At 41.0% G+C, this 23,674-nt stretch overlaps 1 protein-coding gene across 1 annotated transcript; it reads right to left on the bottom strand.

The window, feature by feature from the left end:
• Positions 1 to 7,626: 7,626 nt before the first annotated feature.
• LOC146555906 (protein mono-ADP-ribosyltransferase PARP12-like) lies at positions 7,627 to 23,402 on the bottom strand (the record flags this gene model as incomplete). The annotated part of the gene is made up of 12 exons (XM_085252914.1): positions 7,627 to 9,269; positions 9,528 to 9,679; positions 11,591 to 11,721; positions 13,750 to 13,825; positions 14,249 to 14,345; positions 14,443 to 14,563; positions 19,923 to 20,082; positions 20,787 to 20,913; positions 21,001 to 21,051; positions 21,136 to 21,619; positions 22,130 to 22,265; positions 23,134 to 23,402. Coding segments are annotated over 12 exons (2,112 nt in total), but the record flags the coding sequence as incomplete, so codon positions are not given.
• Positions 23,403 to 23,674: the final 272 nt, after the last annotated feature.

Below are 23,674 nucleotides of genomic sequence, written 5' to 3'. Positions count from 1 at the left end.
GGGCAAGGGAGACTTAACAGGGGTTGAAAACACAAGGGGAAACTAATAAGCAAATGAACTTAGATACGTGGACGGACAGCTGTACCGCGACCCCGGCACCACACCGTGGTTATACTGACTGCACTCCAGATAAGAACCCGCTACACTCTTTTCTTATTCATTCACACTTTCTCCTTTAAAATGTGTTTAACCTAGTAATATCAGTAGGATGTCATAGCAGATATAACACCGTCACCCTCCGTCATTGCTTTAATTGGAATGTTTCCGTTTCGTTTCCTTTTTTTTGTTGTCGCTCACAGTTCATGTGGTTTCTTTCTTTCTCTTGTCTTTCACTGCTGTGGTCACCTACTTCCCCACTCACCTACAAACAACACCCTCTATTTCTCCATATTTTCACAACACGATCACGCAAACACATCAGCTCAACGGCAGCACATTCACAACAGCCTCACAGCACGCACAGACTTGCAGGACACATAAGCAAGCCACGCTTGTTCATATTAGTGAATATTCACACACATAGTCAGACTTATGGAGTCTCTCACCACACTTCTTTTTCTCTTTCTATTTACAAACAAGGGATGTTTCCATATTCTCTCCACCTGTCTAAACGAAACACCCAGCATACATCATTAAACATACACGCACAATTAAGGGCATGCTGAGGTTTGTCACATGGAATGTAAATGGAGCTGGCACCAGAGGAAAGAGGTTAAAAATATTTAACCAGCTTAAAAAACTACAGGCAGATGTTGTTTTATTACAAGAAACTCACAAACCTGTCACAGGTTTAAACGAACTTAAAACACCTGAGTTTCCTAACGTGTTTGCAGCCGGTTATAATTCTAGACAACGGGGAGTAGCAATTTTAATACATAAAAATGTTAATTTTACAGTACTCGATACAGTTATAGATCCAGAGGGCAGATTTCTAATTATTAAACTATCAATATTGAACAAAAAACTATGTATTGTTAGTATATATGGTCCAAATGTTGATGAACCCTCATTCTTCCACGGTTTTTTTAGTGCACTCTCTGAACACCTTGATTGCACACTCATTCTTGGCGGTGACCTCAACCTTGGACTAAATGAAGAAATGGATAGGCTCAACACAACAGGAACTCAGCGTAATTGGCAGTCCACAAATATAATCAAACAGTATATGAACGACTTTGGTCTTTGCGATGCATGGCGCTCTCTTCACCCCACCAGTAAGGAATATACTTTTTTCTCGCATGTTCATCACTCTTACTCTCGTCTGGATTATTTTTTGGTCAGCAGCTCACTGCTGTGTGACATTTCAGACACTGAGATTCATCCTATAGCTGTCAGCGATCATGCTCCTGTATCTTTAACACTAATGCACAAGAATAACACTACGCCAAGAAAAAACTGGAGATTTAATATATCACTACTTAAAGATGAAGACTTTATTAAATACTTTAAAAAGGAATGGACTTCATATTTAGACTTTAATGACACTCCCGGAATATCTGCTTCTGTTCTATGGGAAGCAGGGAAAGCTGTGATGAGAGGTAAAATAATTTCTTTCTCATCACACAAAAAGAAAGAAGAAAACAAAAATATTCAGGAATTAGAAAAAAACATCAAATCACTAGAAGAAGCCTACGCGTCCCACCAAGATCAGGAAACATTGAACAAAATATGCAAAACAAAACTAGAATTAAATGAAACTATTAATAAAAAAACACAATTCCTTATACAAAGACTTCGCTTGCAGAATTTTGAACACAGTAACAAATCAGGTCGATTTCTAGCTAACCAGCTAAAAATAAATAAAGAAAAAACAACTATATGTGCTGCTAAAGATTTATCGGGGAACACAATATATGATCCTGGAAGAATAAACAACATTTTTAGGGACTTCTATGAAACTTTATACTCACCACAAATAAACCCATCTAAAAATGAAATTGATCTGTTTCTTGACAACGTAACTCTTCCAAAATTACTAGACAGTCAAGCAATGGAACTGGATTCGCCACTGACGCCAAGTGAACTCCAGGAAGCCCTGATAAGTATGCCTAATAATAAGGCTCCAGGTCCAGACGGCTTCCCTGCAGAATTCTACAAAGAATTCTGGACAATTTTGGCACCAGTATTCCACAGCATGTTGCAGGAAATCGAGGAAAAGGGCAGACTACCACCAAATATGAATTCTGCCAACATTAGTCTCCTGCTAAAACCAGGCAAAGACCCTTTATTTCCCTCAAACTATCGTCCAATTTCTCTTTTAAATGTAGACCTTAAAATAATCTGCAAAGCTCTCTCAAAGAGATTAGAGAAAATGACCCCCCTCTTAATTCATCCTGACCAAACTGGTTTCATAAAAGGTCGGCACTCCTCAACAAACACTCGTAGATTACTTAATTTAATAGACTACTCATACGATAAAAACATCGAAGCCATAATATTATCTCTAGATGCAGAAAAAGCATTTGACAGAGTTAATTGGAAATTTTTATTCGCAACTTTACACAAATTTGGTTTTGGAAACTCTTTCATAAACTGGATAAGAATATTATACAATTCCCCAACAGCTCATATCAGAACAAATGACCAGACATCCCCCAGCTTCTGTCTCCTGAGGGGCACCAGACAGGGATGCCCACTCTCCCCCTCACTTTTTGCAATTTTTATCGAACCTCTAGCAGCAGCATTTAGACAGGCTACAACAATTAAGGGCATAAAATGTAAGAACATAGAACATAAAATCAGTCTCTATGCGGATGATGTGTTGCTTTTTCTGCAAAACACACAAACCAACCTCTCTGAGGTAATTACTTTAATAAACTGGTTTTCAAGAGTTTCAGATTATTCAATTAACTGGCCAAAATCTACAGTTCTCCCCATTAACTGCTCCTTCCATAATTCTTCCTCTGCCCCACTGCAATCCGGAAATATTAAATATTTAGGTATTAATATCTCTCCTAAGCTTTCAGACTTAACTAAACTAAACCACATCCCACTTCTAAAGAAAGTAGAAGGCGATCTGACTAGATGGAAATCTTTACCCATATCACTCATGGGAAGGGTCGCCACTATAAAAATGATGATCTTGCCAAAAATAAATTACTTATTTTTGATGATCCCTAACAAACCATCACAAGATTGGTTCAGATCTCTGGATTCATATATTTCCAAATTCCTTTGGAAAGATAAACCCCCGTGTATTAGCTTAAAAACGCTACAAAGAACCAAGGATAGAGGAGGATTAGATCTGCCTAATTTTCACCAATACTTCTTAGCCAACAGGCTTCAGTTCATCTCAGAATGGTTAAAACATACCTTCTTAGTTGAGCCCTGGCTAGATGTTGAACAGGCACTATGCAAGGATCTAGAGATTTCAGACCTACCATTTATTAGCTCAAACATCAAAAGACATGAATGCTTTAAAAGTATCAACATCAGCTTTTCTCTAACAGCATGGTGGGAGTTTCTAAAAATAACGGAGTCTTCATTAATCCCATGCAAACGTACACCTATCTGGAATAACCCTGACATATTACAAAACAATAATATGATTAATTTCCCAGAATGGAGTTGTAAAGGAATTAAATACTTAGAACATATATTAGAGGGAACAGAATTTATTCCATTTGACAGACTAGTTGAACAATATGGGATCAACAAGACAAGGTTTTTAGAATATCAACAAATTAAATCCATAGTAAAAAAGAAATTTAACCTCAGTCAAGTTGAATTACAAACACCACTAAGTGCGGCACATTTTCTTACTCTTAAATCCCCCAAATTATTATCTAAAATATACAGAACACTTTCTAAATTAGATGAATCAATATCCCTTCCTACTGCAAAGTGGGAAGCAGATTTATCAGTCAACCTAGACCAAAACTTCTGGTCTCAGATTTGCTTAAAAACTTTTAAATTAATTAAAAATCCCAGTCTGCAATTAATACAATACAAAATACTACATAGAGTGCACTATACAGGTCATCGGATGTTCAAGATGGGCTTTACATCTTCCAACAACTGCTCACACTGTCAAGGCAATACACCAGACAATTACATCCACGCTCTTTGGTTCTGTCCACCAGTGCAAAAGTTTTGGCGCGAGATATGTGAAGACTTATCAAAATGTCTGAAATGTAACATTCCAACCTCCCCCTTAGTGTGTTTGTTGGGCAGCTTAGATAATGTCACTTCAGAAAAGAATATAGCCCATATGATCTTCACTGCCCTATGCATAGCCAAGAAAACAGTCCTCATGAACTGGAAAAATAAAAATAATCTTAATTCTAACCAATATAGAAATTATCTATTAGATTACATTAGTCTTGACACAGCCTCTGCCACCACATTAGATCAATTGCTCTGGGCCCCTTTTATCAGCTCCATCACCTAGTGGGGGTGGGGGGTCATAGTTTGGTCCCGCCTTCACTGTTGTGATTGGTGAGGGGGTAGGGACAGGCTTAGGGCGTCGGGGGGTTCCCCGGAGGCATCTTCCTTGGGGGGCTCAACCCGGGGTAGCGGTCACGTCCGGTTGAGGGCTCTGTTGGCTCTCAGGTGACTGTTTCCTCGCGGCTGCGTGCAGCGGGGCTAGGGGAGGGTCTGTGCTGACGGACGTGGGTTACTGACCTGGCAACCTGGCTGCCCCTGGGTGGGTCCGGGATGGGCGTGAGGTTTTGGGGGCGCTCCGTCTCTGGGCTGGGGCCCGGGCCGGGCCTCGGGGGCTCGGGTCCTGGTTGGTGTGTTGCCGGGGTTGTGGGCGGGTGGGTGCATGGGGGCCCGGCCCTGGAGCAGGGTGCCGCCGGTGCATCGAGCCGCCTGGGGGGCTCTTCAACTGGTGGGGGGGATGGTCACATCTTGCAGGAGCTTTCTTCTCTCAGGAACTCTCTGCAGGAGGGGGAGATACAGGAGAGGTGGAGGAAGATCTCAGCCTGGGCGTTTACCGTCTTATGTAGTCTGGAAGATGTGTGGTTGGTGGGGTGGGTGCAGTTTTCTCTGTGGTGGGGTTGGGTGGACTGTCCAGGGCTCTGTGGAGCCGGGGGGCGCTACTGCACTGGGCCCCGGTCTGATGGGCCTGGGCCCCCCTTCCCTGGCGGGTCGCGGAGGGTGGGAGTGCCTACTGGGGTCAGCGGGGGAGCTGGCCCCAGGGAGGGGTTACCTGCCCCTCCCTTCCTTCCCTCCCCATCTCCAGCTGCCTCCCTCTTCCCGCTCCTCCACAACCACCCACACATGCAGGGCCTTGGAGTGGGGGTATGTCACCAGGGTGCAGAGGAGGCTACCCCCCCCGTCCCCTTCTGGCTGCCTCTGCCTCAATTTTATCCCACAACTTAGACATTCACATTATTCACACTCTCATTACACATACATATAGGATCTTGGGGGTGGGCACAATCACGGAGTCCAAATCACCATCAGGGTGTATACCTCACCCCTGACGTCGTTGCCCACCTCTCAATTTTAAATACACTTAGTCATTGAGGGTTAGCAGGAGGGACTATGCGCTTACCTGCTGCTCCTTGGCAGGTAGCTCCATGCCCTCCTGGGTTTTAATTGCACCTTAGAACACATATGCATCAACACTACAATGAGCGGGTGGAGGGAGGTTTGGAGTCTTCTCCCACTCCCATTCTCTGCGGCCTGCTGGAGCGGGAGGGCTAGTAGGAGGAGTTGGCCGTCCGACTGCGGTCTGGGGTGTGGGGCCTCCCTGCTGCTGCGGAGTCGGGGTGGTCTGCCTCTCCCCACCGCAGGGAAAAGGGTAACACCACCTGGGTCTGGGTGCAATTCCCCCCTCCAGGGGCAAGGGTACCTAGACCCGGTTTGTAGAGTACGCTTGGGGAGTGTGATTGTGTGTACAGCGTCTCTTTATGTCTGTCTCCACGTTGGTTGAGTGTGGAGTGAGTGCATATGAGAGCATGAGGGTGGGAATGGATGTTTGTATCTGTGTGTGCCTGTATGTCTGTGTCTATATGTCAGGCTGGGTATCAGACGCCACCTCTCTGGGGACACCTCAGGCCCTCCAAGGTTTGGAGGCCTATCTCCACCCACCACCACTTCCCCTGCCGGTGGCGGACTCCCTCAGGTGTCGGTGTGTTGGTGGTTCTTTGTGTCTGGGGGTGGGTGTCCGGGTGCACACCGGCTCGCTCCTTGGCGGCCGCTTGTCGGGGCCTGGGGCCTGGGGCTCGCTCGGGCCCCTTTGGAGGTGGGGTGCCCCCGGCCTCTCGGCCTAGGGCTCGGTCACTCAGGCGCAGCTGGGGGCCGGCGGAGCTCACGGGCGCGTCACTGCAACTCCCCCTGACTTCTGCTCCGCGGCTGCTGAGTGAGCCCTCATCTGGGACTCTCCTCAGCTCTTACTGGAACAGTGGCGCGGCTGCCCCTCTGTTGGTCTTCCATGGTCTCTTGTGTTCTGGGGGCCTCTGGATGTCTGGAGTTTTGATCTCCTCCATACCCGCTTCACACCCTGGAGGACGGGGCTGTGGCCCCCCCACACTCCCTAGCAGATCATTACATGGAGAAACCTTTGGAATGCAAGCATGCTGATCCACACAGGTATGCACACATGGGTATTCACAGACGCGGACTAAAGCTTTCTTGGCTGCTACCTCAAAGCACACTGTGCGCTGTCTATCTTGCGTGCTGCACAATATCGTTTATTATTTAGTAAATATTGATATCTATGACTAGCTAGTTTATTGTGATGGTGCTTTGTTTTCTCTATTATTATGTTGCTCTTTGTTGTTTGCTGTCTCCTCTGTTTGTTTTTGTTTGTTTGTTTGTTTGTTTTTTCTCCATACAGGTGACCCAGGAGTTTTTTTTTTTTTTTTTTCTCTCTCTCTCTTCCCCCCCCTTCTCACCGTCTCTTCTCCCCTTTGGGTTTTCTTTCTTTCTCTCCCCCTCTCTCTCTCATTCATTCCCCCTGTCCTATTTATTAAAAAAAAAAAAAAAAAAAAAAAAAAAAAAAAAAAAAAGACAAAGGATGAACTGAAGCTCTGCCATCACGTAATGTCGCATACTGCTGTTTCTGATGTCATTTAGGAAAAAAAAAAAAAAAAAAAAAAAAAAATGAACTTAGATAACCTAATGAACTTAACCATAAACATCAAAATAAACTGAAACTCAAAAAGCTGGGTCAAAAGACCCAGGATCGTGACAGACAGTGCAGGAGCGTGAAATGGCTAACCAATTACTTTCTCCAGTAAAGTAATTAAGTAAGGTACTGCATCATTTTAGGAAAAGTAAGGAGTAATGTGAAAGACATTATTTAAGTAAGGACCCAACATTGGTGACATTAATAATCAGGCATCGCCACCTGTGCATACTCAGCATGATTCAATATACATTATGCATTATCGCCTTTCTAGCATTTGACAAATCTGCTGCTGCTGTCACCACTTTCTCACACTGAGCACACGACTTAGAGTCTGGAGCCATTGCAGCAAACATCATCCAGCGTGATCACTTTGGCAGTGGGTCACTGATGATTCTTAAAAAGTGGCACAGACCTCCATGTGTTAGCCAACAGTTCCCAGGACTGTTGTGTGTTTTGCAACTTTGTTGCTTGCAGTTGCAACATAGCTGAATTCATTTGACGTTACCATCATAGTTGATAACTAAATGATGCCAGTTAGGCATGCCTCCTTTTTAGAATAGAATAGCCTTTTATTTTCTTTGTGCATGTACAAAACAAATTGTGGGTTCTCCACATCAACTGTGCATGAAATAAAAATAGAAACAGTAGGACGGCAAGAATAAAAAACAGACAAAAGGAGTACATACGACAAAATAAATATATACAAGCAAGAGAAATGCATCCAGAAGAAATGACCAAATTAGAGGACAGGTTGCAAAGTGCTTGAAAGTAGTGCAATGGACTTTGTCTGAGTTGAAAGAAGTGTAATGCTATATCAGATATCAAGTTTTAACGCAACCTTTATGTTTTCGTGACTCCAAGAGCAGTGGTGTGCGCTCTGTAGTGCACAATGGGACGATCTTAAAGAGATTAAGAGCCACCACAGCATCGTCTTTGAGCTTCCCTTTTAATATTTTTCTCTTTTTTTTTTAGGTTTTTCCAAACACAGAGCTGCTGTTTGTTTCTATTCATGTTCTCAAAAGTTGGTCCCTGCTTCTTGTTGCTACCATCAGGCACCAACACATAATCCATCATGTGTCTCGGACAAGTCATTATAAGAATTTCTGACTCTAATGGTCTAATCTGACAGCGTCCTTTATCATTAATTGACATTTTATGATTTGTTTGCATAATTAACACTAAATGTGGCAGACATATAAAACCTCCGAAGATAATCATGAGGAAAGCACTTGGTTTTTTCTTCTGATAAGGTTAACTCAGTCCTGCTGTTTTTTAATTATTCTGTATAAAGGCTGGTCTATTTTCTATAAACAACACCTCAGCAAATGGGATCGTGCCAACCTTTTTCTTCATCTTCAATATGCTCATAAATACAAAGTGAGAGGAAATGCTGGCAATTTGTAGAAAATCATTTTACATTTGGTCAAGGTGGAAAAACTTCAGCATCAAAACAACAAAAACAGAAATAGAAATAATAAAGTGCAACAGGAAAATGTAAAAATATAAATCATTCATCATTCAGCAATTTCATCAAGGTTTCCCCATCATTTGAATTTAACCTAAAATGTTTTAATATCATCTGACTGAGAAGCTAATTAATCATAAACTGTTAATCTACATTAACTACAGACCAGCTCACAATTCACATTTTCTAATCGTCTGGAAGTAAGTAAGAGTTCTTTTCTATTGTGAACATATCTGTCATTAATATCTACTGCTTCTTTTTTTATATTTATCTCTACATAAGATTTTTTTGTGCTTTTTTGCTTTCAGGTATGTGTTTGCATATGATTAAATTATTCAGCACAAACTCTATTAAGCTCCTTCAAAATAAAATTTCCATTTCAAGACACTGCCTACCCCCTTTTACACCACTTTTGTTAAGCAATGACACAAGAATTATTATTGCCATTGTGCACATTAAGTAGGTTTGTGGTCTTGTACTTTATCAGGTACTCGGGGTAAATCTGCTGCTTCTCAAACACCACAAATATGGAGGGGTTCATTACATCATTCACACAGCTGTCATAGAAGTTTATGCCCCCTCCATCCTTGGAAGGAGGTCGGCGATAATCAGAGGACCCTATGGTGAAGTCTCCCACCAGCACCCGTGAGATGAACATGGCTCTCACATCAGTGTCTCCGGTGTATTTGTGGGAGTAACTGGCATCACGGGCAAAGTAACTACCTGTGTTTAGACACCAAAAGATAAAATTATCAAAACTTTATTTGTGGGAAAAGACAAAGGGCTACGCATTATTTTCTTCAGTGATAAACAGAGACAAACAAAGCCTTTGGTTTATTTTTTTTAAAGTATCACTTCCCAGCACCCAAGGGTGTCACAGAAAAGACTGCAAGATTGAAATGAGAATGTTTGGAATTTTTGATTTTAAACGTATTTTTTCTGAAAACATAATTTGAATATTCAATAACCGTTTTAACTCACCTTTCCCATAAGCCGTTCCATGAGTTCCACAGATTCTCCAGTCAAAGTTGTGGTGGCAGATGGCGTCTACATCTTTGGAGTCAGTGCCATGAAAAAGCTTTTTCTCCATCACCTTTCCATCTCTGTTTTTGCTCTTCATTTGATTTTTCTGCCTTGAAATAGGAGGCAGGAAAAAACTAACTCTAACTGGTACATGTACAGTAAGTGCGGGAATATAAAGTGAATAAATATACTATAGACATCTACAGTATACATACTATATACATCTGCAGCAGCAGTCTCTGTAGCCACAAGTGGAAAGCAGGATAACATTGAATGCTAAATGCAGCTAAATGCTGTATAAACAACAGACGCAGCTTCTGTTTCTGAAAATATAGCTTAAATGTTCAGCTCAGGTTTGCAAAATTGCATCTGAACAAACCACAAGATTTCTGGAATAATGTCCTTCAGAAAGATGACACCAAAGCGGAGATGTCTGGCCACAGTGCACATCAAACAGAGTCTCTGCACAAACACCTCATACCAGCTTTCAAGCTCGGTGGTGGAGGCGCGGCGATTTGGGTTTGTTTGGTCTTTTACACAACAGGACCTGAGCACCTTGGAGTCACTGAGTCAACCATGAACTCTGTATACCAAAGTATTCTACAGTCTAATGCAGTGTTGGGCAAGTTACTTTGAAAAAGTAATTAATTATAGTTACTAATTACTTCTTCAAAAAAGTAACTGAGTTACAAGATTCTAAAAGTAATTAATTACTAGGAAAAGTAACTATTGCGTTACTTTAAAAAAAATGTTTAATTTTAGAGCATTATTGGCTGTTTTTGACTACTTTCAATTCTCCCTCTACATTTCACCTTGAAAAACTCTTTCCTTTGCCTTGTTTGGTCTCATCCTTTTCAGCACAACCTCACATGTTGGAATTTACAGTTACGTTTTCATTTTGACATACTGTATTAACACAATTGATCTAAAATCAGATAAAAACATTAACTCTGAGTAGAAAAAGTTATCTTTTTTACTGTAACAACCACAAACATGTTTAATGAATCATATTTCATAACTTTGAATGCAAGTATAAATTGTAAATTTTAAAATCATATGCACAAGTTTTGCAAACAACAAAATTGTTGTTGCAGTTTGCAGCCATTTACCTTTTACCCTTTTTTAAATAACCATTTCAAGCTATTTACATAACAATCAGGTGTTCTCCATTCAATAAGATGCCACACAAATTATTTGTGCCACTTCAAATATTTCTATCCACTATAAAGAAGAACATTACACCTGATACCTGCAGGTCTGACATAAGGTCATAACCAGAGAGGGCTCGCTGCGCTGTCCTTAGACAGTAAACGTGACGACACTATTGAGGAAAAAATGCCGCGTATATATTGTTTATCATGACTCTGGTTTTACGTGGCCTATCACCACAATTTAAAAACTGGTATATATCACCTTATTGCTTTGTCATCTTGAAGTAGTCGTGTGATTGGCTTACTACGACTACTTCATTCTTCCTCAGTCAAGCAGCAGCACTCATGCGATTGTTTTGCCCCCTTAGCTCCAGGTGTTGTGCCAAAAAGTAAGTAATCTGAGCGCGCACAGCTGCTCAAAGCTGTAGCGTCCAGATTACTTACAGCTACTTCCGTGCAACTGATATAAGGTGCGGTAACCTGAACACAGCTTCAACCGTCTGTTTGTTGAAAAATAGTAACACCGCATTTTAGTAACGGCGTTGTAATGATAGGTAGCAGTAATTAGTTATATTACTCGTTACTGAAAAAAGTAACGCCGTTACTTAGAACATTGTTATTCCCATCACTGTTCAAATGTGAGGCCATCTCTGAATGAATCCTGAATGAAATGCAGGGCTTTAACAGAGCGGTGCATAAATGAATGCCTGCAAACCTCAGCGAACTGACAGCTGGTAATACTATATACACTTTAATAAAAAGCTCAGTCATATCAGTTACACAACCATAACCTCACTTTAGCTGGCAGCAGTGGTACAGTAACTTTATACTCACAGTGAAAGATGGGTGCACATTAAATGAAATACGTACAACTGAAAGGCTTCCCATAGAGCTTTGTTCTGAATCCTCTCAATGTTGATGATGTCACAGTCTTTCATGGTTTTATAGAAAAGAGCTTCAGCCTCCTTAAATTCTTCTGAGCTGAGCTGGAGTGAGATTCGCTGTATGAAAAAAAAACAGGCACATTAAATATTTTTATTCACAATGACAACGAAAAATAACAAGTGCTCTGCTCTCTGCTTTTCCTCTCACCCCCAATTGCTCATGGCAGATGGCCCCGCCCCTCCCTGAGCCCGCAGTTAAAACTGAGTTTTTTTCCTTCCCACTGTTGCCAAGTGCTCGCTCATAGGCAGTGTTGGGAAGGTTACTTTTAAAATGTATTCCACTACAGATTACAGATTACATATTGTATCTTGTAACGTATTCCATTACGTTACTCAATGAGAGTAATGTATTCTGAATACTTTGGATTACTTGATATATTATCATGCTTTTTTACAACTACATGAATGTACTATTGCTGGGTGATTTATTACTGAAGGTTACTCGCCATACCAACACCAACTAGATGTTTAAATCTTAATATAAATGAGTAACAGTAGGTGGACATTAGGTAAGGCTGCACTTTTTGCAGCGATCTCGTATAGAAAACTATTCCACACGTATATAAAACAGGTCAGCGGCTCCGAACCGTAGTAAAGGGACCTCTGGCTAATACGTCGGGTACGTGTCGGGCTCGTAGATGAAAACTAGCTTTACTTTGTTGTCTGGGTCAACTTTGCTAGCGACAGACAGAGAGAGGCGTTGGAAGGCTGCTCCAACCGAACTTATTGTTTCGGAGGAAAACACGAACACAGTCGAGTCTTAATAGCTTACTTACAGCTGGGCTCGTCAGGCTCTCTTTTTGGCTGCAGTGGTTATTATTATATTTACATGCTTCCAGCTCCTGTTTCTGCTCGATGACAGCTCGTACTTTTCCTTTTTCTCCCTCCTCGCGCTCACAGACACATAACGGGTATGACAGTCCATTCTCCCTGCAGCACGGACTACACTGCCCATGAAGCTACATTCTTTAGGGCGATGCCTGCAACACTCTGCCTGTTGCCTTCATATTAAATCATTTAAAAAAATATTTCTTCACGTGACTATGAGACGCGAGAATGAGACGTTTGAGCCTCTTAATGCGGGTTTTGTTTGGGTTTCCACCGGCGTGGAATTACCAAAAATAGAGAGGGGACAGCCTAACATATGAAACAGGAAAAGACGGCTGTGTAATCCATTTATTTTAGCAAAGTAACTGTATTCTGAATACCACCTTTATAAACAGTAATACAGTTACTCATATTTTGTATTTTAAATACGTAACGGCGGTACATGTATTCCATTACTCCCCAACACTGCTCTTAGGGGGTTGTCTGATTGTTGAGGTTTTCTCTGTGTTATTGGAAGGTTTTAACTTAATATATAAAATGCCTTAAGGTGACTTTTTTGTGCTATATAAATAAAATAAAACTAAATTAAATTGAATCGAATAGGGACAAATTGCCATCCCAATGCTTAACAGCAATCAGCTAATGTGTTTCTTAATAATAATGAAATAATAATTAGGCTGCCCTAATGTAATATACTTTTTTAGCCTATTCAAAAATACTAAAGTACTTTTGTTTACAAAAAAGAAATAAATGCCTAGCAATGCTAAATTGTATGTTTTAGCTTGTTTACTTTGAATAAATTGCTACTTAACGTTTTTTAAAAACTGGTTTTTTTCTTCTCCTACACCATTTGCAACAGAAACTCTGTTCTCGCGGCAGATTAGCCAGACGGCTGCACTTCATTCATTTTCAAATTATTTAAGAATTTGTCACAAGAAAAAAAGACCCCATAAAAAACAGGAATAAAACCTTCAAGTGAACGAACATGAAGAAGCAGAAAACCTCGTATGAAACTGTCTTTTTCTGCTTCTAACTCGTTTTTATGAGCTGTCCTTCTAATAAATGAATTCATCCCGTCCAATGAAAAGCTTCGCATCTTCATCGCCAACAGCATTTTGTCCTCATGTCTATTTGTCAGTAAATTTACTTGCTCACTTCTGTTATTAATATTATTAGAATACAATTAATTTCAAAAACATCTAAATTTAAGAGTGTGACTTACAACAGAATAGTTATATTTTATGTTTTTTACAATACCGAGCATCCTGTTTGAGGGATCTGTGTGTTGTCCCAGGTTTTTGGTATTGAAGTGGAGCTTTGAACTGAAGACCTTCTGCAGAGAGAAATTCAAATTTACTTTAATGATGTCATTTTTATAGAAGTTGAAAAAACAAGGCCAATTTTATTTTTGTTTAAAATTAAGTTTACAACTTTCCTGGATCCAGCATCAGCTCTTGTCAAGCTTTATGAAGCTGTACGCTACAACAACAATATTGTTTTTTATTTGTTTGCTTTTGGTTAGTGAGCTTTGTTTGACTCTAAAGACCAAGGCAATATCAGTACTTTGGCATGGTTACCTATCAGTATTGAATAGAAATTACGTTAGATTCAAGACAATATGCTGGTCTCTAGAGATCTTGGTGTAAAAATCAAATCCCATCTCCAACTGGAATAAAGATGACAAGAAAGTTCAAGTATCTAATGAATTTAGAAAAAAGTAAGGAAGTCTGGTGGAGCTGTTTTGGGGATGACATACCTGACTTTCTTTTTTAGGGCATCTGCAGCAGAGACAAACCGTGGCCGTCTACAAACAGGCCTTTTGGTGCCGTAACGCTTGTTTGTCTGCATCATGTCTGAGGGGCAAAAAAGTTTAAACTTGCACAACAATTATAAAGCTGATTTTATATTTTAACATGCAGAAGTATGCATGGTTCCCTATTCTTTGTTTACCTTGGAAACTGAGTGAATATGACTGTGAACCAGCAGTGAACTCCACCACGTCTTTATCATTGGCCAGAAACTTCTCCTCCAGCTTTGCACTGTTGATGTCTGCTGCTTCGTGTCCACCAATCTGCAAAGTGAGAACAGTAAAGGTGTTTTTAACCTTGAAGGAAACCTGCATCGGCATATGAACAATGAACAGTTCATAAGAAAAGGACAACTGCCAACCATAGGGAGGGAAAAATTGATACACCATAGTATCGTAATATTTAGCATGGTAATATATTCTGGAAATACTATGAACAAGAGAGCTGGTTTCATGGACCCTCGTGTTTACATTCAACTGACGATCATCCAACACTGGACACACTTAGCTTGACAGCGTGGCTTATCACGCAAGTAAAAATAAGACTGGAGTAAAAATTGGTGGCTGCCTGGTGATTTATTGATTTATTTATTCATATTCTGTGACCAACTACAACTTGTAGTGAATACATTTTTGCCCAGAGCTTGAGGATGTTGCACACTTGTGACCACGTTTGAGCGCAAGGTTGTCTGACAGGAGGCAAACTTACTGAAACCAGTTGCAGTCAGACTTGGACTGACTCTAATCACCCACAGAGAGATTGGCTAAGGTTTGCAGATAGCTTCTATCTAATTTATAAATGCAGACATATTACCACTTTAAGATGACAAAGCAATAAGGTGATATATACCAGTTTTTAAATTGTGTTGCTAGGCCACGTAAAACCAGAGTCATGACAAACTATATATACGCGGCGTTTTTCCCGAATAGTTTCGTCACGTTTACTGTCTAAGGACAGCGCAGCGAGCCCTCTCTGGTTATGACCTTATGTCAGACCTGCAGGTATCAGGCTGTGATGTTTCCTTCATAGTGGACAGAAATATTTGGAGTGGCACAAATAGTTTGTGTGGCATCTTATTGAATGAGAACACCTGATTGTTCTGTAAATAGTTTGAAATGGTTATTTAAAAAAGGGTAAAGGCTGCAAATAACTTTGTTTGCAAAACTTGTGCATATGATTTTAAAACTGACAATTTATATTTGATTTTAAAGTTATGAAATATGATTCGATAAACATGTTTTTGGTTGTTACAGTAAAAAATATAACTTTTTCTACTCGGATTTTATGTTTTTTGTCTGATTTTAGATCAATTGTGTTAATACAGTATGTCAAAATGAAAACATAACTGTAAATTCAGACACGTGAGGTTGTGCTGAAAAGGATGAGACCAAACAAGGCAAAGGAAATAGTTAAAGTGAATTGTTAAATGTTGTAATTTTTACAACAACAGAGTCCTGAGCAGAGAGGTCCAGCTGCAGTGTGTGCAAACAGCATCAGCATGGATGGATGGAGATGCGTTTCCAGCAAGCTGCAACTTCACTGTGTGTGAAGATGACTTTTGAGGAGACTGTCTGAGTGACATTTGCCACGTTTGGAGTAAAATGGCAAGATGAGACAGTGGGAAAACACAGGACAAAGCTGAAGAGAACTGTCTGCCATTGGACTGCAACGTAGGAGAGGAGAACGGAGTGAGAGGAGCAGGTGAGCACACAGAGGAAGGCTGTCGTTTAGTGTGGGAAATCAAAATTTGGGTAAGCAATCCTGGGAAAAAAGGAAACTGCTTTAAGTGGGAAAATTGAGAAGGAGTCTGGACTACAAAATGAGAAAGGTACACAAAAAAACACACACACAAACAGCATTAACCATACCAACCCCACATACACATACAATGACACTCATGAAGACCAGAAAGCATCTTAAGCATGAGATTCTGTTTGTCATCTTGTCCAAGTCACTAGTAAGATGAAAAGTGATACATAGACTAGTGGACTGAATATTATAGGAGGACAAATGATTGCATCATAGGGAGAAAACAGAATGCTGATGAGAGGTTTTGACTGAGTGAGCTGATTGTTGAGTTTCTGGTGTGTGAAGAAGTTTTAACATGGCACACATTTGGTTACATGAGAAGAAACTCATTATGTGATGAGACAACAGGGTTATGCTGTGTGTTGTGTGTGGCTGATTGGATGAATGTTTGAGATCAAACTAGCTGATGATTTGTCTTTTGTTGCAAGGTTGAGCCTGCCAATTAGGTTTGGTATGATCCCCCCCCTTTACTTTTTATTTTGTTACTTTCATAGTGCACTGAAAGTTTTGTTTAATATTCTCTCTCATCTAAGAGGATCTGAACGTTTGAATAGGGAGAACTACAACATGTTGTTGCGAACGGTTGCAAAGTGAGTTTCTCCAAAATTAGAACGGGCTCAGGTGAAAGCCACTTGTTTGGGACAATTAGGAAGCGAGTCCCTTTCTAAAAGGATTCAGCGAGGTAATCCAGTCTAAATTCTGTTTCTTTTTTAAATGTCATCATTTTGCTGAGGGTGGAAACAAAATGCGACGATAGGTTCCACTATCAGCAAAGAAAAAAAGAAACAATCGATGAATGAATAATGAGTGAAACTAAAAAAATGGGGAACTGACTGACTGGTAAAAGCTGACAAGACTGACTGACACCACTATTCAAGGTTACCCCATTCAGATGACAAAGGAGTGGATGTATCTCTGTGTGTGCCTCTTGTTGCAGGAGCAGGAGGACACCACAGGAGGAAACTTGGGTCACATGACTATGTGAACTCTGCAAATTTAACCTTTTTAGTTGTAATTTTTCTGGATGTTTTTGAATTTACCAAAGGTGTTATTCATCACCTTGTGTTGCTCACAGAGATCACTGTGAGAAAGAGTGTATACACCTGCGCAGCACTAACATTTACATTTCTTTTCTACAGCAGAGGGTTAATCATGTGATTTGATCATGTGATTTACAGCAGGACACACAACTTAGTAATGTTTTTCTACCACAGGATTACTGAGATTTTGTGTGTCAAGAAAACTGTGGTTACAGGCTGTGTGTTGGTGATGAAATTACACTGTGTTGTTGAGAAAATGTTGAAAATTACAGGGGAAGATGTGAATACAGTGTGATACTGTGTTGAAACCAGTGTTACTTCTGTTTTTTACAGCCGAGTGTTAACTTTATGACCTTTTACAGCACCTCTGGAACCTGTTGACTTAGGCCCGACCTCCAGGATGATCCGTGTGTTTGGCTAATGTTTGTTTTTCCTTTAAAGCTGCTTGTAAAGGATTCAGCACAGACAGACAAGTGACGATTGAACAGATGTGCAGTGGTTACTCAATAGTTACATGGGGCTTATTATCTGACCACTATTGAGCTCATGGTGAGTGACAAACTTAAGAAAAGTCACTGTCCAGTCACTGTAACAAAAAATAATTTCCCCCAGGGATCAATAAAGTATTCTGATTCTGATTACAATGTGGAATGAAGTGCAGATGTTCAATGATTTGGAGCAAATTATGGAAAAATCAGGGGTTTAATGAGTTTAGAGTAACCCTGCAATTATACTTGTCTCTGTGATGCTGAATACTTTATTAATCTTATGCTACAGTTGGTTGCAAATGTGAGTTTGTTTTAACTTAAAGACTTTGTCTTCTAGGATACAGGCTCCGGGTGCAGCTGGGAGTTAAACAATCTTAATGTTTAACCTCTGACTAATGTATTGACAGGGTTACAGGTTTGGAGTGGAGCTGCTCCAAGAGGGAAACCCTGGAGAATTTTTTTTAGAAGAGAATGTGCAGCATTCTTGTGCATGTCTCATTGTGTGGAGTTGACACATGACGAGAGCCGTGTGGCACAAGAAGAGTGTCAATTTTAAATTTGCAGGTACCATGAGGAGAAGCGAGTAAGGAAGAGCGTCGACAAGATGGAAGCTGAGGCCAGGCGAGACGCTTCAAGAGGACCAGTGAGAAGCAGGGACCATCTGCAGGACAGCTGAAAAACCACAGTGGGTTGCACCACTGGGCTTCCAGAAGATCGTCATGAGGAGACTTCGCACAGCAAAATCTTAAATAAAGTTTCGACGTTGACGTTGAAGAAGACAACTAAGGTGTACGACGTGCTCTGCCTTAAATCGTCAGCGCGTTGGAACAGAAACTGAGGGATGAAGGGAGCGTGCCAAGCTCCAAAAGTGACAGCGCAGCGGGGGACCAGCGATGGAATTGTGGTTCTGTGTGAAGCACAGATGCTAGGAGACTGGGCGATAGTTGACACCACTTTTCCCAAGGATGAAGATCATCTAAAGGTGTCACTTTGCCATGCAGATTTGATGCTCTGCAGAGAAGCCTTCTGCGAGGGAGAGATGTAAACAGAGGAGCCTTTTGTCTACATTTACATCGTGTCAACTTCTCTGAGCTGGTTGAAGTTTTGAGCCATGGGTGGACATGACTCAAAAAGGGGGGAGAAGATCATAAACAACTTGATCCAATTTCCTTTACAAAATCTTTTTCTGCAGTGACAACAGGAAAGGAGAAGAGTTGTAAGTGCAGATGATTCACCAGTTGACTCTAACCCCCACAGGGTGCCTACAGTGAGAAGATTTGGGGGGTTGATAGGGGTCATAAAGAGGAGTGTTGACCAGGCTACAGCTTTGAAGTTAGCTGAAAGCCACATGGACAAACAGTAAAATCAACTGATGTGTTTGAATGCCTGTATACAGCTGGATTGTAGTGACATATGATTTGAGAATGTTGATTCTTCATGTTTGACTGTTGACATTCATTTGTTTACTTGCAGGATGTAGTTTACTGTGTATGAGATGGAAGAACATAGTAGTTTAGAACATGTATTAATGGTGAACCTTTGCTGCAATAGGAGGTGAATGACGGCAGGAGCTGTGTGACATCTAAATCTACACTGACACTGTCAAAAACAAGTAGTGAGAAAATACTACACAGGAATAATCTGGAGCATAAAAATAACAAAACAGGAGGGAAATGTTAAAGTGAATTGTTAAATGTTGTCATTTTTATGCTTCCCATCTCTACATTGATTCAAACTGTGTGATCAAAGACATTCCTTTGTCTCACCACCTCTCCAGCCACTCTGTGCTGGGAGAGGTTTTATTGTAGATACATCCTATATGAAAGATCTGTTTCTTGTGTTGTAAGCTTCCAGCTTTATGATCATTTTGGTGAGCAGGAGGTCACACAAATACACCCCCATGACACACGCATTCTCACATACACACACGTTTAAAACATGCTGCATATGAACAGTGCTAATAAAAATGCAGAGAGGTCGACAGTGATCACTGAGTATTTTTAAGGGCTTGTTCAGATTAAACAGAACAAGATGAGAAGCATTAAAACATGTAATGAACACAGTAGAAGTTTGGACCCAAAAGCAGGGTTCATACATCATCACTAACAACCAGAAACAGTTTTCTGGAGCTATTATTTAAAAAGCTTCAGAAGTGTGTTAAAGGTGGTCCATTTTGTATGATTGACATCACTCATAATTGTCCTGAAAAAAAAATGTTGTGGGTCCTTATGGGTTAATTTTTAGCAATCTGCCAAAATTTCTGTCAACACTCTGTAGTTACTCACAGCGGATGCAAACATGTTCCAACTCCCATCCTGCCAGTACCAAAGCCACTCGGTGGTGTGGATGAAGGTCGGCTCGATCACCGAGTTTTCTGTCGAGAGTCGACGCACTTTGTTCTGTCCAAACGTCATCGTGTCAAAGTGCACGGCCGGGCTGGTACTACTGCAAAAAAACAATCAAGAAAGTATTAACATCAGTTCTACCAAAACCTTTGTGCATTGAAACACTCAATGAAAGGATTTTCCTGTAGCAACAGAAAATCTTGTCTCACCTCATATTTTCTCTTTGTTTTACAATTATGTTAAAGTTTCAAATTATTATTATTATTTTTTTAAACTTTGTCAAAGTTTAAAATGAGCATCTGTTATTTTATCAGTGTATATATGAAAGAAAATATGGAAAAGCTTAATAGTTCCACTTTATCTAAAAACATTGAGATGATTGTGTCACGGCCAGGCGGATCAGCTGCACTGTCTCTCTTCTCTTCTCTCTCGCCGGGGCGGACTCACCGTGGGTTCACGCCCTCGGGAGATGAGACACCTGGGTCTCATGAAGATGATCAGCATTTAAGCCAGGAGGTGACTGCTGCTCCTCGCTGGATCGTTGTCTACCACGCATTAGTGAAGCCAAGCTACTGCAAGTCGGGTTAAGTGTGTTTCCTTTGTGCGTTGTATTTAAGAATGCGTGCTTTTCCCCTGGACACCCCCCCCCCCCCCCCCCCGCACCTTCTTGTATACACACCTGGTGAATTGTAAATAAATCTTTCTTGTGTGCATCTGAGCCCGGAGTCCTGCGCTTGAGTCCTCCTCCAAACCGTAACAGATTGTGTAAAATAAATCTCTGAAGAAGTTCAATTGTGTGAGTACCTGTATGAGTTACTGGGGTCACAGTAGTCTCTCTCAATTGTCTCATTGTCGGGCAAATCAGTCCACTGGACTCCATCTTGGACCTGCCATCGGTACGGCATCTTGTCATGAGCTTTATAACATCGATCTAAGGAGAAAGAAGAAAGACAGCTGGTCAAAGTCAAGAAAGAACTACATTAAAGCCTCAAACGCTTACTAACCATGACTTTCTCACCATCATGTTTGCAGTGACCTTTAATGAAGTACATGCAGATCCCTGTTTTATCTGAAAGAAACAGGAGATATTTCACACACCTTGTTTAGACAGCAGTTTTAGTTCATCTCCCCATAGAAGTGTTTCCAGATTTACCTCTAATGGTCCTCTGTCTCTTGTTGTGCCCTTTGTTGGCTTTTGCAGCTTCATCGTCAGCTGCATGAATGTCACTTGAGAAACGGGCGTTTTCTCGGTTGACCGGGTTACCGTGTTTCCCTCTATCCCAATGGCGTGGCCGCTTTTTGCTCTTACCAAAAAGACTGTTTTCATCAGTGTTGTTGTCATTAGCAGAGACTTCACCACTGGAGCAGTTTCCTCTGTGGACTCTATCTTCCCTGTTGGTTCCAGCCAGTCTCAAAGCCTGTTTATTTGCATAAGCAGCCTTCAAGGACTGAAAGAGTGTGTCAGGTACGCCTCTAACTTTCAAAGCTTTGAATGGCTGTGGAGCATTAAAATCGTGGTTCTTCCAGCAGCTGCATTCACGGCTGATGTAGTTCTCACAGATGTGGAGCCTCCTGCAACCATCACCATCCCGACACCTGCTGAACTCTCCATCACCATTGTTGTAGTTGTAGCATATCTGATGGAGAGAAGAAAAGAAAAGATGGTTACAATCATAGCCTGTATATAAAAGATGGATATGGCCAATGTTATATCCATTATTTATGTTAACTAGCTATAAGCAAGAGGCGGATCTGACTGAGCAACTGAGGACATGTAGCACCCACATGTAAGTAGGTATAACCCAAAACCATACTTTGCTTTATCACAGCAATAAAAGCTCGATAAATTAAAGTTAGCAAAATGCTATCTAAATAAATAAAATGTGAAACTGGTGCCCAAGATCCTAGACGTATTGGGAATATTTTTACTGAGGTCATCGGTCAATGTGGGATCATTTTCTTATTAACTTGTTTGCAACAGAAAAACTCTCTCAAGCTTTTTAATATTGTTATATTTTGTGAAGTTGGTGGGAAGGTTGAGCTGGATATCAGCATGACAAGAAAATGTGTCTAAAGAAAGGCTGCTTGATCAGCAGATCCAGTATTGATTGAAATTCAACTTAAGAGTGCTCGGTAGTAAGACTCACAGCAGGAAGGAGTGTGTGGTCACTCTGCAGCAGCAGGGTGCACAGCTCCTCTCGGCTCAGGCTCTCCAGCTCATGCTCCCTCAGAAGTCTTTGGTTATGCTCAGACGTCAGCTCATGGGAGAAGCTGCAGCCCCTCCTGTTATAACAGAATCCACACAGCTGATTCGTGACTGTGAGTGCTAGCATCCATTTGCTCAGTTAAGAAGAAAAAACCCAAACCAAAAATAAAAACAGTGTAATACATTTAAATGAGCTGATGTCTCTCACTGTGGGATGATTATGAAAGCTTATCTGTCTGGAACAAAGTCAGCTGTTTTTGAGGCTGTTAGTGCTTAAAACCAAAGGGTTATATCAAATGACAGCCTAATAAATCATGGTAGTAATATTACATAAATGTCAAACTTAGGTTTTGGGACATACGTTTTAATGGGATTAGTCCAATACCAGCTTTTTATATATAGCTGGGTAGAACTAGAATCCCTTTAACATTTAAAATTGAGACAAAAAATTCAACCAAACACACTGTAAAGCCATTTTCCTTTCACTTCCACTCTTTTTTCTAACTGCTAAGCTAAGCTGATGTTGTAGCTGCACATAAAAAAAAAACATCAGAGAAAATATGTCTAAGGGATTTTGGTTTTGCTTTTTCAAGAACAGCTCTATAAATTCTCTGTAGGCTCCTCTTGTTTATCTGTTTGTGTCTTCATTTCTATTCCTGTTATTTGAGTTATTACAATATATGTGGCAGGTGTATGGCAATGTCCAAGGCAAATATTGCATAGTGTTCCTCCCAATTACAACATGGTTCAGTCCATTGTGTCAAAACCTTGTTTGTTGTCAGTAGCAACCGATGCAGATATCAGGTTTACACGATAAAAGAGTTTGAAATCCTGCCTCCACCTGAGCTGTCAGATGCAGCTTTCTGTATACAGATACAGTGTGCAGAAATAATAATACTCCAATGCAATAAACTCTATAATTTACTTTAAGTCCAGCATGTTTACCTGAGCTGGCTGAACTCACAGAATCCGAAGAGGAAGTTTTTGCACAGGTGCAGACCCCTGCACGTCCCCGGGCAGTCTTTGCCTCTGCAAAGTCTCAGGTGGGTCCTGGCCACCACCTTCTCCTGTCCGTTTGGACAACACCGAGCAAATTTCTCTCGGTTCGAAATGATCTCCGACAACTTCGTGGGATCTCCGGAAAACAGATTATACACTAAATCCTCCGTGTTGACTGCTCCTTGGCCGGTGTTCCAGATCAACTGGCGTTTAGATCAACTGGCGTTGGTCGAACAGATGTGTGGCAGTCTTGCGTTTCAGGAGCTGCTACCGACAAACCAGCAAAAAAACGCCAAATGTGTCATCTGTGACACTTGTGAGGTTGTCTCAAACACACTCCGTCAGTCTTGATGCTGTTGAACAACAAAATGTTTAAAAATGTGGCGAGTTCACCTGGTGATATCCTCATGCGCGACGCGATCGCGAAAACAGCAAACAAGTAACACCACGCCGATGTTGTTCACAGGACAGCAAGAGTAAACGATCG

This window comes from Mchenga conophoros, linkage group LG17, assembly GCF_057382185.1.
Source record: "Mchenga conophoros isolate Kocher_MC1m ecotype Shallow Benthic linkage group LG17, M_conophoros_male_GT1.1, whole genome shotgun sequence".
Classification (NCBI taxonomy): domain Eukaryota; kingdom Metazoa; phylum Chordata; class Actinopteri; order Cichliformes; family Cichlidae; genus Mchenga; species Mchenga conophoros.
The sequence above is the reverse complement of the archived record's forward strand: the minus strand, read 5'-3'. Positions and strand labels throughout refer to the sequence as shown.